Source organism: Seriola lalandi, unplaced genomic scaffold (assembly GCF_002814215.2).
Source record: "Seriola lalandi dorsalis isolate HSWRI2012SDOR001 ecotype SW California unplaced genomic scaffold, Sedor1 jcf7180002054956, whole genome shotgun sequence".
NCBI classification, from domain to species: Eukaryota; Metazoa; Chordata; class Actinopteri; order Carangiformes; family Carangidae; genus Seriola; species Seriola lalandi.
The window spans coordinates 2,226,858-2,248,184 of record NW_019525507.1 but is presented as its reverse complement, the minus strand read 5'-3'; the positions used below and the strand labels follow the sequence as shown (position 1 = coordinate 2,248,184).

Genomic DNA, 21,327 nt, shown 5'->3' with positions numbered 1-21,327 from the left:
CCCCACATGCCCAGGATAAGTAAAAACTGCAAACATGTAGACATTCAACTTTTTGATCAGTGCGTGTGTGTTGGTGTTAAGGACTTTAACCTGCTATTCTTTCCTCGTATCAGTAATTCTGAACACAATCAGCTGTTTCCAGAAGCTTCTCTGTGCCTCCTTATTTGTAGAGTGAGATTAGTTATTTGCTGTTTTCATACTCGTGGAGAGAATTTGCATCATTCACAAAGAACTGGTGACTCGGGTTGTAAACTCATCTCTGTGCTTCCTCACTGTAGTTTGGTTCTGATTTGCATCTTTTTCTTTGGACTCTTTAATCCTGACCTATCTGCTCCGCAGCTGCCTCAAATATTTCCAAATAGGCCTTTATCACAAGGGACCAGTGAGTTAGGGATAAGATACAAGATATAAAATACTCATAGGTTACACTCTCAATACATTCCTACATATTAATTATAGGTAAAAACATATTAATAAGGGGGAAAATATATATATCATTACTTCTATTCATGAAACAGTGGGGTCTGTGACTACATACCTATACATTATTCCTTGGTGACCCATCGTAGTTCGCTCTTGACGTTCTGCAGCTCTGATAGGTTAACGGCAGGCCCAGGCAGTTTCACCGCACCCGGCAACGCCTTCTTCTCCTCCGGCGTCTGGGCTGCAGCGCTGGTCTGGTCGGGTGATTGAGGCTAATGAAAAATACAAACAGCAGTTGAAATTTGGTGGAATTAATTGTACAACATGTATTTTAGAAAAGAGCTTTGTGGTTCTTGAAATCACCAACCTCAAACCTTTGTGTGTGTGTTTGTTTGTTTGCAGTGTTTCTTCTTTGGCTACTTCAGAAAATGTATTATTCAGTGGCAGTTACTTCAAACCTGTAATTTTAGGGTTTATTCACTATTACATTGGTACCTACTAGTGCTGCTGTTGCGTTGTTCTGACATATAAGGCCAAAAGACAGTAACTACACATTTGTTCGATATGGGAATAAGAGCAAAATACAACTTTTTGACATTTATTTACCTTTATAAAACATAATTTTGCCACTTTATTATACAATTTTATAGAAAATGTGATGTAAAGTCAGCAAAACTACCAAAACATACCATCTGGGGGGGGAGTTAGCCACAGCTAGCCTTAGCTAAAGTCAAATTTACCAACTTGCTCGTGAGCACAGAACAAAACTACAGCTCCCATGAAAATGTTGCACAACTTGGCTTCGTCCATGTCCATAAACCTCATAATAATAAAATAAAATTCAATTTTTAGCTGTAATCTCTGGTGTCCTGCTGTTTTTACAGGCATGCTGAACTAACCGTGACCCTTCTACACAATCATGGACTCGTCTCTTTTGTTGATTTTTTACCTGTGAGCATTATGGGAAATGGTGTCCATTAAAGGACTCTAACAATAAACAACAATATTAGTTGTAGGTACAAATGTTAGTGGGATTTTTAATTACGTTTTTACTTCTGGTTCAGAACTTAGAAGTTCTGGTTTCAGCTCTCTGTGAGTAAATCATGATGATGGAACGACAAAGTTACATACACATTGTAAGGGTTTGGTTTGTGAGACAATGCAAGCGCAAAATATTACATTTAGTTTGCTTGTATATTGTATTGTATCGACGTATTTGTGATTAAGGGACACCAGTTTGTTATTTTTCAATGCAAAATGTTCTTTCACTTACCTGTATGTATGTGTGTGTGTGTGTGTGTGTGTGTGTGTGTGTGTGTGTGTGTGTCTCCTGCGTTGTCTTACCTCCTCTACTGTTTCTACTGTCTCCTCTCTCCTCTTGACAGGATGTCCCGCCCCTGGACGCAAAGCTCCCATCGGGATGTTCAAATTAGCCTGACAGACATCGAGAACAGCCAATGAGACACTTTCATCACTTAAACAAAAAGAAGTTTCCTGTCTCTGTGTCTCGGCATGTGTGTGTGTGTCTGTGTGTGTGTGTGTGTGTCTGTGTGTCTGTGTGTGTACTCCTGCTGTTTCCTCAAAACCCCTTGTTTTGATTATAGCCAATATTTCCTGGTTATCATCATGTCCCTAAAAGGGACTTGTGTTTTTATGAAAATTGGGACACACACACACACAAGCACTCTCACACACACGCACAGAGCTCAGAGATCTGCCTGCTAACTTGATGTTCTACTGCTGCGTGCCCCGTCACTTGGATTTGATGTGTTTTGTTTTGTACTGTACTGTAATGTATTGTATATATGCTCATATTGTACAGCTGTACAGACAGGGAGTGTGGTATGTGTCAGTGAGGATGTTGGATATTGTTCTATGAGAGAGTTTTATTTTTTCCAGAGATTAAGGTATGAATGTTACAGGGAAAGTTCTGGAAGAAATCGCCTCATTCATAGCATGTTTGCTAAGATTTGTATTACTGTAACGTTGCTTTGGCTGGGATTGTTTACTGTCTCTATGCTTAGCATGCTGTTAGCATGGAAGGATGACTGAACGGGCCTACCGGGGGCCCAGGGGGTCCTGAGGGGACTTCTGTTTGAAGTGACGGTTAAAATTTCTTGTTGGAAAGTCAGTCAAACAACTACAAAGAGACTCAAAACAACCACAAAGAAACTCAAAACAACAACAAATAGACGCAAAACAACCACAAAGAGACTCGAAACAACCACAAAGAAACTCGAAACAACCACAAAGAAACTCAAAACAACCACAAAGAAACTCAAAACAACTACAAACAGAGAAAATAACTACAAAAATTGCAAAACAACTACAGTTAGATCTCACAAAGAGAGATGTCGAATGACTACAAAGAGACAAGAAAAACATGACTTCAAAGAGATGCAGAACGACCTCAAAGAAACTCAAGACGACCACAAACCGACGCAAAACAACCACAAAGAGAAGAAAAATGATGGCAAACTACATGGTTCTTTTGTTTGTAGTCACTTAGTGTGTCTTTCAGTCTGGGGATCTCGCCCCTACATACTGTATAGACGGGGGTCGTGGGGTGGCCTTTTGCACATCTGTGCCCGGGGCCCTTTTGTCTTATAATCCTTCCATGGCTGTAATTATCCTCTGACACTCCACTGTGCGCAACGAAAGATTAAAGGAATATTTCACCCTAAATTGACAAGTCAATCTTTACTCTCACCATTAAACATGCCCCAAAATTAATTTACAAGGAAATAAAACACACTGAAATCGCCCATGCGCTGTAGTTCCATCTCAGCCTCCGTCATGATCATAAAGGCCGATAACAAACCTGCAGCTTAGGTAAATTATATGTAGGGAAAATGACAGCTAATGATATAATTACAAACCAAACTGTCTGCTGTGGACATCCATCACAGCTTAGTCATCACAACTGCCAGAGTTGTGCGCACACATTGAGAAGTTTGTGTTCGTTACACCATTGCAGCTGTTCTCTGCTGATTTTCCTCCAGTTTATTACCAGCCCCGTGTGTTTGTGATTGTAATTTCTTTTACTACAAAGTAATTTTTTATTTTGCAGTCCATTTTAAGTGCATGCCACAGTACAGTGTTTTAGATTTACACTTGCCTTTCCAAACATCAGTCGGTTTGTACTCATTAAATCAGGCTGTAATTCTTTAAAAAAAAAAGGGTTTGAAATGAATGAAAACCAATGGATGCCACGGGTGGAACAGAAGAAAATATATATACAAATGTCTGCAACACAGCTGTTATGTAAAGTATATGTGATTTGTAGTCTCCTAAACGCAACACACTCTAAGTGTTTTATAGCTAAACAACTGCACCGAAGGCCTAAATATTTATGCTCCTCACTAATGATGCACACGGCCCAGTGAAGAATAGGTGTGAGAGAAGTAAATATTGGACCAATACTGGAAACATTTGGAGACAGAATCACACAAGCTGTTTGGGGAAATTTACTGGCCTGCTTTTTTTGGAGCTACGTTACTGTATATACTCGCTATTACCCCTGGGAGGAGATGGAACTACACAGTGTGACTTGCTGCATTTCGATCAGTCCTATGAACGTTATTGAAGGTGAACTAATCCTTTAAGCTCAAAGTGTTTTGTGAACATGAAGTGAGAGTCTAGATAAGAAGTCAGGCCCCAAACACTTAGGGGCAACAGGGTATTTGGAGGGGGGTGGGGCAAGTCTGTCAATCACACTTTCAATACAAGACTGTCGTGTCCTGTAATCCTGACCTATATAGTTGGGCAGGAGAAAGAAGCAGTTTTTTCAACTCGAATACAAACAGACTTAGATTTTACTCTAAGGCCGCGACAGATGTGAGATTTAGAACTATTGGCCAAATAAAAGTCGACACTGCTTTTGCTGTTGTTGTACATTTGCTGATTTTATCAGCCGTTATGGCGACGGTTCAACACTATTTGGTGGTTGCTTTCAATTTTGTAGTGTAGTTGTTGGGTAACACAGAATGTATCCAGTGTCAAAGCGATTCTATAGGAATCATCAAGCTGTGTTCTGCAGGTTTTAGTACTTTAACTGCAAGTCAGATATAATTAACCTTACCTCCAGCCCATTTTCAAAATCATAACAAAGATTTTTAAATTGATTTCCGACCCTCCAGACAGTCACTAGTTTCCATTCAGGTCAGTACAGGTCAATTTGCAAAGCTATAAGTTTTCATCAAGACCGGTTATGCACTGCAGTGAACTTGTGAGCTAAGGTATTAATTGAGACTGTTTTGTTCAAGAACCATCCAACATTCACTATTTCAGAGTCTACTGCCAAATCCTATTGAAATTCGACTCCACAATGCAAATGATAAATAAATTCTGACATTTTGGATTTCATGTAAATTTGGCCTTTTTTTCTCTTTTTTTGTATTTAAAAGGTTCATGTTCGGCAGCCGACTTTTTGCAGCAACTTTAAACACAGGAACGAGAAGAGCTTTCCCGCAGCTGCACAACCTGAAACATTAGTAATTTGGTGATTTAACAGAAACTAATAGCTGCCTGGAAAACAAGAACTCAGTCTAACAAACATACGGTATGCTTTTGAAAATGTTGGAAAATAAAATAGATAAAAGGAAAAAGGGAAGAAAGTTTTTTTCTTTAATGGAAATGTTATTTATAATGTGAAGCTGTGCTGCTGTTCTTGTTTGTGATGAAATGAAACCTATGATGGAAACTGAACTAAGAACCTCATGTTTGTACTGTACTGGTATTTAAAGACCCTCTGTCCTGATGCCTCCCATGGTTAGACATGAAAATGAGCACAAAGATAAGAGAGACGACGTGCACACACACACACACACACACACACACACACGAAGCCATTACAACAGAAACACAGACGACTCTGCATCCCTTCGCCTCGCTACAACTCTGCACTAACGAAGCCTTGATACCGTATATGCACAGTCACAACTCTGTATTTGCCTTTACCATTAAAATACTTTAATGTGGAAACACGTCTCTCATCTGCGGCTTCCATTTTTAACAGGATCAAACTGTTATCCACTTTTATCCTTGCATGTTCATGATTGTCAGGGTGGGAGTAGAAGTAATGAAGATTAATGTACAGATCCACGCAGGATAAACACACTCAGGACCAGTAGTGAAAAGTAACTAAGTACATTTACTCAAGTACTCTACTTTTGAGGCACCTTGAGTATTTCCATTCTATGCTACTTTCAACTTCTAATCTGCTGCAATTCACACAGAAATATTTTTACTTTTCACTCCACTGCACTGACAGCTCCAGTCACACATCACTTTCAGATTTTCCATTGACAGCATATGATCAGTTTCTGAACAATAACATGCTGTTATGAGTTAAAGAGCCCAACAGTACATAGATATCTTGAATGTCACATACTGTGTGTTGCTTACAGCAAATGTTGATGTTAAGGTAAATATTAGAGTTATGTGGGAACTTGGAATACATGAAATAATAATGATAATAATTGTATGTAAAATGCATGTACAACTACACACCTGACTAAAAATAAAATGCTGCTTAAATCTTAATGCACCAACATATAATTGATATTATAAAATAAGACACTGAAAGGGCCTTTTCTGTATAATCCATTCTTTTACCTTTAAGTATGTTTTGCTGATGAAACTTCTGTGTTTCTACTTTTCCTTGTAATGGGGTATTTTTTAAAATCGAGGGGATGCTATCTCTGCTTGAGGCAAGAGATGTGAGATGTGAATACTTCCTTCACTGCTGCTCCGGATAAATATTTGGATTTAGAGTCACTGACACATGCATGCACACACACGCACACACACACACACACTCACACTCACCCATGGAAACAGCTCATATTCTGCAGACAGATACAATTTTTTTTACCTGAAGGGCCTTGACGTTGGACGAAGGTTTGGACATAATCCCCCCGGTAAGTCCACTGACCTGGAGGAAGCACAGACCACAAACATTCAGCTGTGTGTATATGTGTGTGTGTGTGTGTGTGTGTGTGTGTGTGTGTGTGTGTGTGTGTTGGGAGCATTGGGACTCTGTTTCTGTGGTTTTAAAGGCTCGGGATAGCATTTCAGTTGCTTAGCGACTCTTAGAGAAGAGAAGCAGGTAGTGGAACTGTTCTCTGAATCATTCATGAGAGGGAGATGGAGAGACACCGGGGAATGTCAAAATAAAAGCTCAACAGGGCCTCAGTTTCAGCAAGAGCACTGAAGCTGTGAGAGAGAAACTTAGCATTGAGTACAGTGATGTATATAGAGGTGCACTGTGAGGCAGCGGTGAGTGTGAATCTAAATCACCTCCACACCTTCTTTTACTGACCATCTGCTGCTCTGGGATATTTGCATATCATATATTGTAACATTTTTCAGCACATGAATAACATTATAGTTATTGATACAATAACTTCCTTTTTTCTAATTCTAAAGTTAAATGAATAATTTGAAAAACCCACAGGATTATCTCAAACATGCATCGCAACAAAAGTGAAAATGTTTTTCTCAGCTCATGAAAGTGTTGGAGGTACATAGTTTTAACAGGATAGCGAGAAATTGTAACTGTTACAAATGGGTGGCACTGATATCCCTCCATATATATCATTTTCTGTATGTGGCCCTCGAGTCCAACCCGATGTAAATACTTAAAAATGGATCACAAATATATAATTTCATTTTTAAACAATGCTCAGTCATTTTCAAGACTGTCCTCCCATAAAAAACGACCCCATTGGCCGTTTGTACGAGCAGCTCATTATGCACCATAGTTATGTTTTATTGTTAAGCATCAGCATCAGTCTTAAGACAACAAATTTATGATCTTTCCCTGAACCTAACCGAACCTTAACCATAACGTCGTCACATCATAAAATGACTTATCTTTCAGCAGTATTTTAGAACAGATTTAGGAAAGCACAGACTTGACGTATCCACTCAGAATGGAATATATAGTTTAATTTTCAAAACTCTGTACCAAAATCCTTTACTTCCGCATTTCCTCTCAGCCTCTTTTCAGTTATTTTTTTTACTTCCTCCCTCCCCTCCTGCTGTTTCACAGATCAACACTGACCCAAGTGGTTCCTAATCGTAGAAGTTTCCATGCCCTATTTATCTTATCTTTTAGGAGCCCAGAGGACCAGAGGAACTGAGACTCTGTGGCTGCTGCTGCTGCTGCTGCTGCATCGATGGCAGCACTTAGATACCGTTGCCAGGGTGTTGTTTGTGCAACAACACACAGTAAGAGCTCTTCTGTCCTTGACATGACAGCAGAAGCCTGGACACCCCCAAAAATATACACAAGCACACACACAGACACACACTCGTGCTCTCACAACGTGATGATATTTATGTTGGCCACGAGTAGCAGCTGCGTTCTGAAGCCTGACAAGCCCTTTCACTTTCACACATATTGTACACACACGCGCACACACACACACACACACACACACACACACACTTACACTCATGACCACAGGTACAATCCTCATGCTTTAAATAATTCAAATCTTCAGTCTTTAAAACCCTTTAAACCTCTGTGCTATCACTTCACAGAAACAGCCTTTGAGGTATGTGTGTGTCTGTGGATGTGCGAGGGAGTGTGTGTGCGTGCATATCTTAGTGCAAAAGAGTGGGTTGGTCAGTGTGTGATGTTATTACTGTATTATCTCGGGTATGGATATCAAGTATGTTCAGATAGGTGCAGCTGCAGGTACGGCAGCATTAAAAACAATATCTGATATGCTTTGTTAATTAGCATAATCCGGACTGAAATATCTCAAGAACATTTGAATGAATTGACATGAATGTTTCTACAGACATTCATGGTCCTCAGAGGACGAAGCTTAATGACTTTGGTGGTCCCATGACTTTTCCCGTATTACCACTGCGAGGTAGATATTTCTGCTTCAGAGTGAACTACCTTGATCACTATCAGATAGATTTCTGTGAAATTCACTACAGTTGCTACTACATGCTCCCTGGAGGATAAATTGTGATAACTCCACCAGATACCTGCAAAACTATAACGGCATTCCCATCAGCCTCAGCTTTATTTTGAGTTAATTGCTAACAGCAAATGCTAGCATGATAAAAGGCTAAACTAAGATGGAGAACAGCAGAATGTTAGCACTGTCATTGTGAGCATGCTAACAACACTGCTGTGTCTTAGTACAGCCTCACAGAGCTGTTAGCATGGCTAAACAAGCAAAACCAACAATGAATTGATCCTCGTAACAAGCACTGCCTCTGTCGTCAAGCCTTATATTAGTTATTGAACACATAAAGGAGACACAAAGTTGCATCGCTAAAAACAAAAGGAATAATTTGACATTTTTATAAAATGCAGTTATTTGTTTTCTTGCCTAGAGTTAGGTGAGAAGACTGATACCACTCTCACATGAAGCTACAGCCAATGGGGGATTAGCCTAGCTTAGCATAAAGAATGGAAGCAGTGTTTATGCTACAGTAAAAGTAGCTAATTTGTTTTGGTTTTTTTTGCTTTTTTAATGTTTATAAAACTAGAACACAGCCAATTCCTTAGCCACCATAGCCAGTCATTATGCTAAGCTAGGCTAACTCTCCTGGCTCTAGTTTCATATTTAGCATGTGAAGATATGAGAGTGATATTAATCATCTGAGAAAGTTTCTTTCCAAAAACTGTTCCATTAAATAATGTGCACTCGAGTAGGAAGTTGGTGTGGACTGTAACAGACACAGAAGGAAATGTTGGAAAGTGCTGCTGGTTTTGATTGTTACATCGTTAGGATTACACTAACGTCCTACATGCCAATCAAAAGCACAACATACATGTCGACACAAACACACCCATTGACAAAGCAGATGCAACTTACCTGTTGATGACACACCACTGTATCTATCCACTGTCTAATGCTCGATTTTATACACACTTAGACTTCTCTTGCTTGTTCACTTACACTTTCTGGCTGTCTCTCACACACTTCTTTTCCCTCTACTCTCCATCTCTTTCTTTTTCTTTGTCTTTTCTTCCTCTCTCCTCCCCCTCTCTCTTTCTCTCTGGCTGCCTCATAAGTGGTAGAAGGATTCCTCTCATATCTGGGATTTGTTCTCACTATAAATAGACGAGTGATACACAGAAGGGACCTGCTTTCTATCCACACACACACACGCACACGCACACACACACACGCACACACACACACGCACACACAAGGACACACTCGGAGACGGACCAAAACATAGTCAAACAGCAGCACAGGGCACTTGGATCTCCTTAATTTGATCACCGTTTTGGAGGTTTTGGACATTTATAGTAAAATGTTTCAGTGAGGTAAAGAATTTTCTCATAAGACCAAACTTCATTCAAAACTTTTCAGCATCACACACCTTAACACAAAACTCTCTGTTTATATAGAATTTTAATATGTTTATAACTACAAGTATAGGACCTGCTTTGAGCATATTTTTAAGGTTGTCAAACTAAAATTATAGTAAAATTTTCCACTGAGGGAAAGAATTTACCTGCAAGACCAAATTTCATTCATACATGGAACTTTTAAGCATGAAGCATTGAAACACCAACTGTCTGTTAATATGATATTCACAGATTTTTAGAGAGACAAGTACATTCCCTGATTTGGACATTTATTTTTTTTTAAAATTTAAACTATAATCAGAGTAAAAATGTTGAAATGAATAAAATAATTTTAACTGCAGGACGAACCAACTTCATTCAAAAAACCGAGACATTTAAGCATGAAACACTAAACTGTCGGCTTCCGTGACATTCCCAAACGTTTATAATGGCAATATGCAATATACTGCATCTCCTTCGGATCCTGTCACTTCAATCCTGACACTTCAATCCTCAAAACACTCCTCCTAATCTTAGTGACTAAAATGGCACTGCCCTATTTCTGTTCTGTCACTCACTCAAACACACACACACACACGCACACACACACTCATGCGCACACAGAAGTAGTTATGCTGGTATATCTGCTTTTAACTATTAATGCGCAACCACAGGCCGACAGTGATCTCACAGGGTTAAAAGGTGTGTGTGTGTGTGTGTTTATGTGTGTGTGTGAATGTGTGTGTGTGCTCTCTTACCTCCTGGCGTGCGTGGCTGCTCTGCCCTGCCTGCGTTCCCTCTGAGGTCCTCTTCAGCTACCTGACCTGTTTCCGCTCGGCCTGATTGGCTCGGACAGACAGGAAACTCCTCCCTGAGTGGAACCCAACCCAGCATCAGAAAAGCAGAATGAGTTTTCAGCCTCCCTTCAGTGTGTGTGTGTGTGTGTTCCTGTCTGTGCATGTGCTTCTATATATTTAAAGTCTCGTGGATTGTGTGCGATTCAACCTACCTTTCTTTCAGTATGTTACTCAGCTGTTCCTCAGATGAAGCAATTCACCTTCATTGCAACAAAGCACAGTGATCTTCTTCAGGCTCACCTATGAAAATTAATCGCCTGTGTGCCCAGGTAGTAAAATGAACAGACTCAAACTGTTGGCTTGTAATATATTTCAAATTATGCAAATACAACCCACACACTGGTCTTACCTGTTGGCAGGGGCAGTCCTTAACCTCTCACAGATAAAGCTGAATGTTGTGCTATTGCCTTTTGGTGAGATGAAGTTTTGCAGGAAGCTGTGGTCAAACGTCGTAAACGTCGTAAGGGAAAACAACATCATTCGAGTGTAGAAGCTGCGCTGTCATTGTACAAGTTTGAAGCCACCCCACAGGTAATTCTGGTGAATTCAGGTGATTTTGTGTAGAACTTCCTCAGGATGTGCAGATGTGGAGGATGTTTTTATATCCCTTGGCCTACAGCCATGGGAGGATCACAAAGTGGTGAACCGACCCATGGCCCTGAACCCTCTTCCTGTGTAGCACTTAGTCTGGGGTAATTTGACTAACTGCAAATTTGTTTGGTAATATGCAATATACTCAAATGACAGGTCATGAACTTTACTTTCCCACGTCTATAAAGAGACTGCATGTATTTCTGCATTGTGTGTGTGATTATTCTTCTAATTCTATACTAGCGAGAGTCTCCCTAAACTCCTTACAAAAGCTTTTGTGGACAAGAGGTTCAGTTTAAATTTGGGACAGCTCAGTTAAGGGTAGATGGGCTATAGATTTGGGGCTAGGATTTAGATTAAAATTTAAATTGGGTAATAAAAAAAAAAAGAGACTCTCAGTGATGATGGTCAAGACAAAATGAGTCCTCCCTCTGGTGTGTGATTGTTTCAACCAGAAACTAGTTTTCAGCATTATAATGTTGTTAGTGTGAGTTAACCTTTAATCTCACATTATTGTCACAAGCATTGGTCATCATGTTACTGAACTTAAACTTGTAGCCTGTACTGAGAAACTGGAGGCTCTGTTGGACGCTGAATTATGTCCAAATCGATGTGAAGTCCATCCACACGCACAAAGCTCCATTCAGGAGCAGGTTTATGTTCCCTGTTCACATTTATGGCTTAATGAGTCAGCCTGGGAGCAAGTTTCCGTGTTGCATCTGAGTCGGGCCATACACATTTATTGGTGTCCTTTTACCCTCCTGACCTTTTTAGTAGGATGAAATCCAATATCTGGACACACTGTTGCCTTTTTTTTTTTATCGCTGCAGCTTAGGCAAAGTAGCTCTGCAAACTCTGATTGATTGTTCTGGGCTCCACTTAAAGGACTGGTGCTGCCTTCAGGAGCTCAGTGTTATATCACATTCAAGTGCCAGGCTTTTTCTTTCTTTCTTTCTTTCTTTCTTTCTTTCTTTTCCATTGCATTTTGCACTACTATCAATCGATAATCCACACAGTTGCCAATTACTTTCTGTCAATCAATTAATTGATCATTTAAGCTCTAATGCTGTCCCATTTTTTTTTTGATTTGTAATTCATTATATTTTCTTATCAAATCCTGTTGCTAGTAAAGACTAATAAAATGCTTTTATCATCTTTCGGGCCTCTCATTTGTTCCTGTTTGTTTGTTACTTTCAAATGGTCCGTCCCCCACCCCCAATGTAAATTGTATTTTTATATTGTTGTATTTAATTTTTTTATTTGTTTGTTTATTTTATGTATCTCTAATAATTTAGTGAAGCATCAAGCATGCTTGTTTTCTTTTGGCCCAGTATTCCCCCCAGTTCCACGTTCCGAATCTGGCCCATATCCAGCATGATTGTCAGATGCTACTCCACACATCTGGATCAATCATTGCGACAGACGTTACAAAAGAATAACAGCTGGAATCTGCCCAGATCTGGAAGCATATGGGCCAGACTCGGCTAAAAGACCCTGGCATATGTTGGGCTAGAAGTTTCATTTTGCTATTAATATCTTTATTTTTGAAAGAAGAAAAAATGGTAATTCCTCCAGTTGAACACTAGGCGGAGGCAGTGTGCTGTTCGGTTGCTGCTGCCTATTAAACAGAAGAAGAAGAAACCCCCACCCACCCACCAAAACAAGTTAACGTTCCACACTCCGGTCCGATAGGTGGCGGTAATGATGGCTGGTTGCTAACCGCCCATCAAACCGAAAGAAGAAGAAGAAGAAGAATTCCCAACAGGAAGAGTTTGTCGCACAGTGCTGACGGTTATTTTCATTCACAGCACCTCTGACAACAAACACCGCCTGCCTTCACGGTCAATAGTAAAATGCCGACTTTTTAATGCGGTGGCGAACATGTGTGACCGCGGATAGTTGCGTGACGAACGGCGGGCGGAGGGAGTGATGGAGGCGGCGCTGCTCGGGTGATTCAGTCCTCGGGAGCACCATGATCCCTGTGTCTCTGCTGGTGTGTGTGATGGCAGCCTGGTGTGCTGTCTATCTGGCCGACACACTGCTGAGGGTGAGTATATATGCTCTTGTTTTTGTGGTGTGAGTTAGCTGCTAGCTATAAGACAGGGAGAGTTATAGTGCCCACGGACCTAATGTACGTAAACAGCACAGAGAGAAACTGGGCAAATTGTCCTCAAACCTGGTGAGGAGCTAATTCAAATTAATCATGAATCATAATGAATACATACAATGAAAAACACAAGCTACAGTAGCAGTAAATAAAGGATCAGATAAATCAGGTGGATATTGTACAAATTGGCTAAATGAGTCAAATGGACTTGAAAATTGACCCTAAAACCTGCAACTAATTGGTAATTCAGTGTTGCATTCAGAGGTTTAGGTCGAAATTGAACACAACACTTCATTTTAGTAACATTTCCAACTACTTTCTGGTCTTTAAAAAGCTCATCTGCATCATTGTGTTGGTCTGCAGCGTGAGTCAGTTTCAGAGCCAGCTTTCTGGTGTGGTTAGTGTGTTGTACTGTGCAAAGGTTTTAGGCTCAGTAGGTTTTATACATCAGTTAATATCATGCAAAGTCCAAGAAAAAACATTAAATCAGTATCTGCCGTTTTCGTCGCTGCACTTGCACACAGTTTTTTAAAAGTATTCTGCAGGTAAGTAGTTTCCGAGCATCTCATAGAACCTGCCGCAGTTCTTCTGTGGATTTAGTCTGTCTCTTCATGTGAGCCAAGACTGACTCCCTGATGTTGAGACCAGGGCTCTGTGGGTGCCACACCATCTGTAGCAGGACTCCTTGTTCTACTTTCCTCTCCAAATGTCTACAGCGCCTAAAACCAATATTAATGCAATCCACTCTGAATCTAATGCAGCTGATGACTGTGTGAGCTCAATGTTAAATATAGACCGCTAATGTGCATGTAATTTGAACATCTTTATGATGATGTTAAAATCAACATCAACAACCTGAGAATAAACTTTATGGCAGTTGTATTGGATTGCATTAGATTGTACAGGTGAGTGCAGTTTGTCCATCAGAGAGCGCTGACATGTTTAATTTTTCAACTGTAAAATGTTTTGCTCAGAACAGATCTCAGCTGCTTCCTCTGTCTCTGTCTCTGTCTCTGTCCCGCAGTCGTCAGCGACGCACCGGATCAGCTACGAGTCATGGCTGGCGAGTCGAGGGCTGATGCTGTCTCCCTTTCACGTGCGGTGGCAGACGACCATGTTCAACCGGCTGTTTGCGTACTGCGCCCGCATAAACCCCCAAGCCCTTTACCTGTGGTGAGGAACAGCTATTTCAATTATAAACTTACTGTTCTTGCATTATTTCTGTACTCTCCTCATCCTCACTTTCAGTCTCCTGCTTTTAACAATTTTTTTGGGGGGGATTTTCCAGTTGGTCACCTTAAGCTAATTGATAACAAAAAAAATCCTGCAAGCTTTTATTTTATGTCTCAAATCCATTCTGTACCTTTATATGGTCATAAAGTTCCACTGCTTGAAATAAATCCTCTGTTGTGTCAATTTTCACGTCTCCCAGGTTCAGCAGCGGTCTGGTTTTCGGTATAGTGGCCATGCTGGGATCGGTGGTGCTGCTGGTAAAGACGCTGCAGCAGACGGTCGCTCAGATGACCACAGACAACCCTCGGATAGGAGGTCAGCAGGCCCTGCAGGTGGTGGTACGTGTGCGCGCCACACTGGACGTTTATGAGCTGTTACAGATGATTCACAGCAGATAGAGGATGCTTTATTCCCTGGTGTGAAACATAAAGACATTTGTGACACCCAAAAAGATCAAATATTCACTTAAATCTGACTGGTAAATCATTGTGTTTTCAGTCCACAGGGTCAGAGATTAACTGCAGCTCAGAGCACAAACATCCTTGAACGTTCATAAAAAGACTGGAATTCAAATGAGGGGCCGAAAAAAGCCCCCAATTATGTTGAGAACTCTTATTTAGCATTTCCCTCCTCTTACTTTTTATTCATTGAGGTGCCAAATGGCAGTGCATTAATGTGAGCACTGTTCCCTGCGGACCTGTGCAGGTGATTCATGGGAAGCTATTAGCGGTCCATTTATAGTATATATAGTATTCAGCCTGGAGAGACAGAAAATGCACCACACAGCTAAAAGTGGAGGGGGGGGTGGGGGTGGGGGGGTGCACAGGAAACAACAGCTTCAGCAAAACGTGACACAAAACAGTGGAGAGGAGGATTTTAAGTGTTGATGTCCAGGGTGGTTAAATTACATTACATGGCAATACAATTTTCTGCTATAAAAGGTTTTAAAATACACATGAAAATCATATCAAACCCAAAAGAAAAAGAAAATCTAGTGATGATGGCGCTCATGTTGTGTTGTGTCTCCAGGTCCCGGGTGTCAATCTGCCCACCAATCAGCTGGCTTACTTCTTCACCGCCCTGCTCCTCAGCGGAGTCATTCATGAGCTGGGCCACGCTGTGGCAGCACTGAGGTAACGTGCTTTCTTCTCCAATAACACACACACAAAAAAATGTTACCATGGCAACCAGCAGCCTCATGATAATCATCCACCATCCGCCGTTAAGACATAATTCAGTACAGTATGGTGGGTATCATAAGGATAATGCTTTGCCGTACTTTTAAACATGTCATATTAGCTGCACACACACTGGAGGTATTTTCAGAAGGTTTCCACTTAAATTGAGATATTTTTCAGTGTCATTCTGTCCCTCCTTTCCTTCTTTGTTCCTGCTCGGTGAGGTCTCTTTCTCTACAAAAATGTACTTCTATTTTTCCACCCCTCTGCAGGGAGCAAGTGCGGGTGAACGGCTTCGGCATGTTTGTGTTCGTGCTGTATCCCGGTGCCTTTGTGGACCTCTTCACCACTCACCTCAACCTCATATCACCCACGCAGCAGCTCCGCATCTTCTGTGCCGGTAAGATGTTTTTTTTTTTTTTTTCATCTGTTGATCACAGCTCAGGACAGAGATGATGATAATAATCCTGATTATTTTTGCCCTCTCTTTGTCATCCCTGCTGTTAATCACAATTATTACAGGCAATGTGTTAAATGCTCTTTTTGTTTTGTTTTTTTTGCTTCCAGTGAAGGTCACTCTGAAAGTCGCACTTTTATGTCTGAGCAGCGGACAGCTGCTTCACATCAAATCATTTCCCTCTGCAATTAAGAAAATTAGATTTTAATGAATTGATTGGTGGAGCTGGCACTTATTCATGCATGAATGGGACCGATGTCTCCTACGGGCCACCGTAGGTGATCAGCAGGAGCCGGTTTATGAGAGTGCAGTCTGCTCTACAAAAATAGTTCAGTTTTTGATTAGAGACCTGCTGTGAGGTTATGTAATGCTTTTATACTCAGGTGAATGCAGTATTATTGCAAGTACTGCATTAGAGAATTTTTACTGAGTGGTGTTGCTACTTTTACTCAGCTGAAATATACAAGTATTTCTTCTGTCACTGGGAAATGGATGTCAGCTGTAAATAATAAAAATGCAAAATTATTAAATTTTGCAAAATTTCCCTTTGCAGTTTGGAGCCTTTAGAGGGCGGCAGAGAGCTTCTGTAACTGAAAACCCCATCTGTCTCTTTAACTGGAGAAAATTTCCTTCAGGCTTTTCCTTTGCTTAATGTGACAAGAAAATAAGTCTGGTGGTGAGTGCTGTCATGAAACAGCCATCCAGTCAAGTCATGTGACAAACCAGAGAGAGAGATAGAGAGAGAGAGTGTGACATAACAGCATGCTGTGTTTATTTATTTATCCGTCTCTCCCTCCGTCACAGCAGAGATGGCTGTGTTCGCAGGGGGGCTCTCTCACATAACATGTTTATTATTTGTCCCTGTGGAGATCGGTGATGCAACTTTAATAGTTTGTTTACTGTAAAGTCAATAACAGAAATATATGCAACTTTTCTTTTTTTTTTTTTTTTGGCCTGAAATTAAAAGCATTCTGGGATTTATTTCCCCACTTGGTAGTAAACCAGCAGTGACATTTTCAAACATAAAACAGGAAGATTTTTTTTTTTTAATTTCCCATAAGGAAAGAATTTTCTCAAAATATCCTGCTATCTAAAGCTCTTACTTCTCCCCCTGACCAGAGACTGTGTCTGCTGCATGATGCTGCTGCTTTGACCTCCTCAGGCAATGAGACACTTCCTCATGTGGTTTTTGGGCGACTGACTTTGTCTTTTTGCATAATTAGGAGTATGGTATACATGGTTATTTTCAGTGCACAGTGGTTACAGTTTTACCTCAGCATCCTATAGTCTGAATATGTGGAGAACAGCTGTAAAACAGTGGTGGAGATGTATGTAGAGAACAGATCTGGTGCGACTCTTGGTTTTCCCGTAGCTTCAGTTTAACTGGGTTTTCCTGTTTGCAGCAGTAACTTGATCACGTTCATAATCTTTACAGTATTTTAGGTTATAATTGAGAAGTTTGAAGAGCTGCAATGATCCGTCAATTAATCAATTAGTCGATCGGGGGGAAAATAAAAATGAATCGCCAACTATTCTGATGATAGAGTGTTTCATATATTTTTCAAGCATAAATGAAAAAAAAAAAACAGATGGTTTTCAAATGTGAATATTCGCATTGTGAAATTAATCTGCGGATTAATTCATCATAAAGATCATTCTTAATTTGCAGCCTTATTATACCATAAATTAATGTTTTTAAAAGTCAACACAAATTAAAAAAGTAATCAAATCTAGGCTGAAAATGTGAAAATATAAAAGAGATTTCCTGTATTTTTTGTTTGTATTTTTATTTTATAGGAGTCTGGCACAACTTTGTTCTGTGTGTGGCAGCGTTAGCCGTCCTCTTCCTGTTGCCTCTCTTTCTGTTTCCCATGTATTCCACTGGAGGCGGGGCGCTCGTCATCGAGGTCGTGCAGGTCAGTGCAATAAAGATAAGATGGAGTCCACTCTCTCATGACTAATAAAGTAAATATGAAGCTACTAATATTGGAAAAAAAAAGAAAGGTTTGATCACTTGTCTGTCATTAAAGAAATCATTGCTTTGCTCCTTTAGCAGGTTTCCAATATTAATAATATTAATATTAATCTAGGCTGAGCTGAAAGTGCATGAGTCATCACCACTACATAGCCATATAATAAAAAAAGTAATAAAAATACATTTTATTTCTACAGCATTTTTCAGACCAAAGTTACAAAGAGATTTACGTAAAATAATAAGAGTGAAATATAAGAGTGAAAATAAAGATAGTAATAAGACATGATAGATAAGACATGTTGGAAATAAAATAAAATGGTGTCGCCGCAGTCAGTTGCTGAAGCAGCTTGGTGTTCAGTCTGTTGATAGGATTCCTGCATTGCAAGATTGAAGGACTGAAACCATCAAACTATGTTTTCCTGACCTTGTGACCTTTTTGAACCAATGTTTACATTTGTGTGTGTGCGTGTGTGTGTGTGTTTGGACCAGGGCTCTGCGGCCGACGGTCCGCGGGGTCTGTCGGTCGGGGACATCGTGACGGGGCTGGAGGACTGCCCGGTCAAGGGGGTGGAGGACTGGAGCAGCTGCCTGTCTCACCTCTCTCACACCCCGCAGACTGGATACTGTGTCCCCGTCGCCAGCCTGCAGCCCAGCTGGGCTCATGGGCGAGGTGAGCGTGCCGGCCGTGCAGCGAGGGCACCGCGAGGCTCTGCCAGAATAAAAGACAGATATATATTCAAAGAAATAGTGAAATGAAAATTACACAGCAAAGATGAGTTCGTTAATAGATTGTCAGAACATGTTAATAATCAATGAATTGTATTTTTCAAACACAAATCCCAAATATTTTCTGCTTCCAGCTTCTCAAACGTGAGGATGTGCTGTTTTTCTTCAATCCATTAAAAATCTTCAGGTTTTGGTTGGTTGGACAAAACCACCACTGTGGGCTCTAAGTCACTGTTTTTTTATATTAAATACATGATTTATAAACGATTAATAGAAAAAACCATTTGTGGCTTAATAAGTAATGAAAATAAATGCTAGTTACGGCCCCATTTTCATCTCAGCCAACGGGCAGAATTAAAGGCAGCATCTTCCCTCCATCATCACATCATGTAAAACAACTTCTTCTTCACACAGAGTGCGTGTTAAATTTAGATCCCGTCCGTGGCCATCTTTGAATCTGTGACTGATGATGTTGAAGATTCAGAGTCATTTACTGAAATGTGTACTGGATGTGTTGGATATCTTGTAATTTTCTCCACTTTAAGGAGGACAAGAAGGATATTTAGCCACACCCAGCCTGGCGCTCGAAATAAACCAATAACAAGCCTTTTAATTTGACTCGGATCTGAACTTTGAAAAACAAGCAGAGATTTCTCAATCTCGTTTTTATCAGTTGAGAAGCAGCTCAAAAATGTAACGGGTTCCTTCACAGCCCGTTCACCATCACTCAACCCAGTTTGGTCCAAATCGTCTCAGTAGTTTTTGCATCAATTAGTCCAAAAAAGAAGCAAAAACATGTCCTGTGGTTAAGAGTTAAGTCAGTTGTTGTGCACAGCTGGAGTCATCAGGATAATCTGAGTTATGTCATGAAGTGAGTGATACTGTGCTCTCGTCTAATCTTCTGCTGTGAGTAGATTTAACAACTGAGGGGAGGAAAAAAAAAACAAAACGGTGCTGCCATCCAGAGAAACCCAGAGTTGCCTTTGTGATTTTCAGTTTTCCAGCCCGACTCACACAAACCTAATCAATCTGCTTCTCTCTCCTCCATCCATCTTCTTCTTCTCTCTCTCTCTCTCTCTCTCTCTCTCTCTCTCTCTCTCTCTCTCTCTCTCTCTCTCTATATATATATATATACAGCTTTCAAGCGTTTGGATGGAACGATGGACTGCTGCAGCAACAACAGCCTGACTGACCTCTGCTTCTCTTACATGAAACCACAGGGCAGGAGCAGCAGAGAGAGAGAGGTGACACACATTCTCACACACACACACACACACACACACACACACAGGGAGGGAGTTTTATATGACTGGTTCATCATGAGAACAGGTTTCCAAACCATTTTATATAGTCAGACATATTTATATCACTTCCTTAAATCAATTCAGTTCCTTCTATAGTTATTTTTGGCGGCTTTGTTTACAACAATGGGACTTAAATGCACAAAATGAGCTTTTATTGTTAAAAGTATAAAATAATTATACTACAGAAAAGTAGTAAAAGTTGATTTACTCATGCTTGATGGGACTCCCAGTTCCCTGAATGTTAGCTACAAAATATCTTACAAGGTTTCTGTGCAGTTGTCCTTTGTAAACAGGTCATAGAAAAAGACAATATAACCACTGTCATGAATCAACTCAAAGAAAAAGGAGTGCGTCATTAAAACAATGCACTATCACGAGTGAAGATATGTGGAGAAAAAAAAGAAGATAACAAACGGACAAAGACACAAATACTAGAAACCAAAAAACACCAATGGCAACAACAAGAGAAGTTACATTTAATAAATGGGAGAAGAAAAAGGCTCCTAACTGTTGGTTTCTTCTCTCGTATCTGTGACCCTGTGGCTGCAGTACGCCTGCATGCCGGTGCGCAAGATGGTGACGGGGACGCGAGTGTGTCGCACCGACGACGACTGCGCCGCGCACTCCCACACCGCCAGCGTTTGCGTCACCCCCTCGCTGGAAAACCAGACCCGCTTCATCCGTGTCACACACCCTCCCAACACACACATGCTGTTCGTGGGGTATCCGCCGCACCTTCAGTACGCTGGTACGTTACCTCCCCTCTTTATTTCATTTCACCATTTTACTGGTAAGTTTGAAACATTATTAACTGAAGCAGAAGTTTATCGATCATTTTTATGTCAAAATAGCTACAAATATTTATTAACTACTAATAATTTTACTATAAAGTTACAAATAATGATTACATTTTTTTGTTATTTGTAAATAATAATTCAAAAATTGCTGTTTAAAAGGTTGGTTTTTTTATATAAGTTTCTCCCCTGAAAGAGATGTGAGCTGTAATATTGATATAATTGCTGTTTACAGTGTGTCTCCAGTCTGAGGTGACGTACAGTGAGTGTGTAGGAGGCTTGTCGTCTCAGTCGGTTCAGAGACGGATTTATCAAGTGTTAAGTCCAGCAGTGTGACAGTAAACCCCCACCCCC

General features: G+C 40.5%; 2 protein-coding genes across 7 annotated transcripts in view; one reads left to right on the top strand and one right to left on the bottom strand.

The window, feature by feature from the left end:
• The window catches only part of smpx (small muscle protein X-linked), a 14,223-nt gene extending 3,608 nt beyond the window's left edge, over positions 1-10,615 (bottom strand). Inside the window, exons 1-4 of one of the 2 annotated variants that reach the window (XM_023395082.2) lie at positions 10,510-10,615; positions 6,299-6,358; positions 1,768-1,857; positions 539-695 (exon numbers count right to left, since the gene is read on the bottom strand). In XM_023395082.2, coding sequence (XP_023250850.1) covers positions 546-695; positions 1,768-1,857; positions 6,299-6,334 — 276 coding nt within the window. In that variant the 5' untranslated portion in view covers positions 6,335-6,358; positions 10,510-10,615 and the 3' untranslated portion in view covers positions 539-545. Of the gene's footprint in view, positions 1-538; positions 696-1,767; positions 1,858-6,298; positions 6,359-9,269; positions 9,456-10,509 lie in introns of those variants that run through there. The other variant, XM_023395083.2, reaches the window with a different exon arrangement.
• A 2,317-nt stretch (positions 10,616-12,932) lies between these two features.
• mbtps2 (membrane-bound transcription factor peptidase, site 2) overlaps positions 12,933-21,327 on the top strand; it is a 10,188-nt gene continuing 1,793 nt past the window's right edge. For all 5 annotated transcript variants that reach the window (XM_023395074.2, XM_087170686.1, XM_087170687.1 and 2 more), the window contains exons 1-9: positions 12,933-13,246; positions 14,331-14,479; positions 14,739-14,877; positions 15,569-15,672; positions 15,990-16,117; positions 17,972-18,090; positions 18,639-18,819; positions 20,013-20,119; positions 20,729-20,927. In XM_023395074.2, coding sequence (XP_023250842.1) covers positions 13,172-13,246; positions 14,331-14,479; positions 14,739-14,877; positions 15,569-15,672; positions 15,990-16,117; positions 17,972-18,090; positions 18,639-18,819; positions 20,013-20,119; positions 20,729-20,927 — 1,201 coding nt within the window. In that variant the 5' untranslated portion in view covers positions 12,933-13,171. The remainder of the gene's footprint in view (positions 13,247-14,330; positions 14,480-14,738; positions 14,878-15,568; positions 15,673-15,989; positions 16,118-17,971; positions 18,091-18,638; positions 18,820-20,012; positions 20,120-20,728; positions 20,928-21,327) is intronic.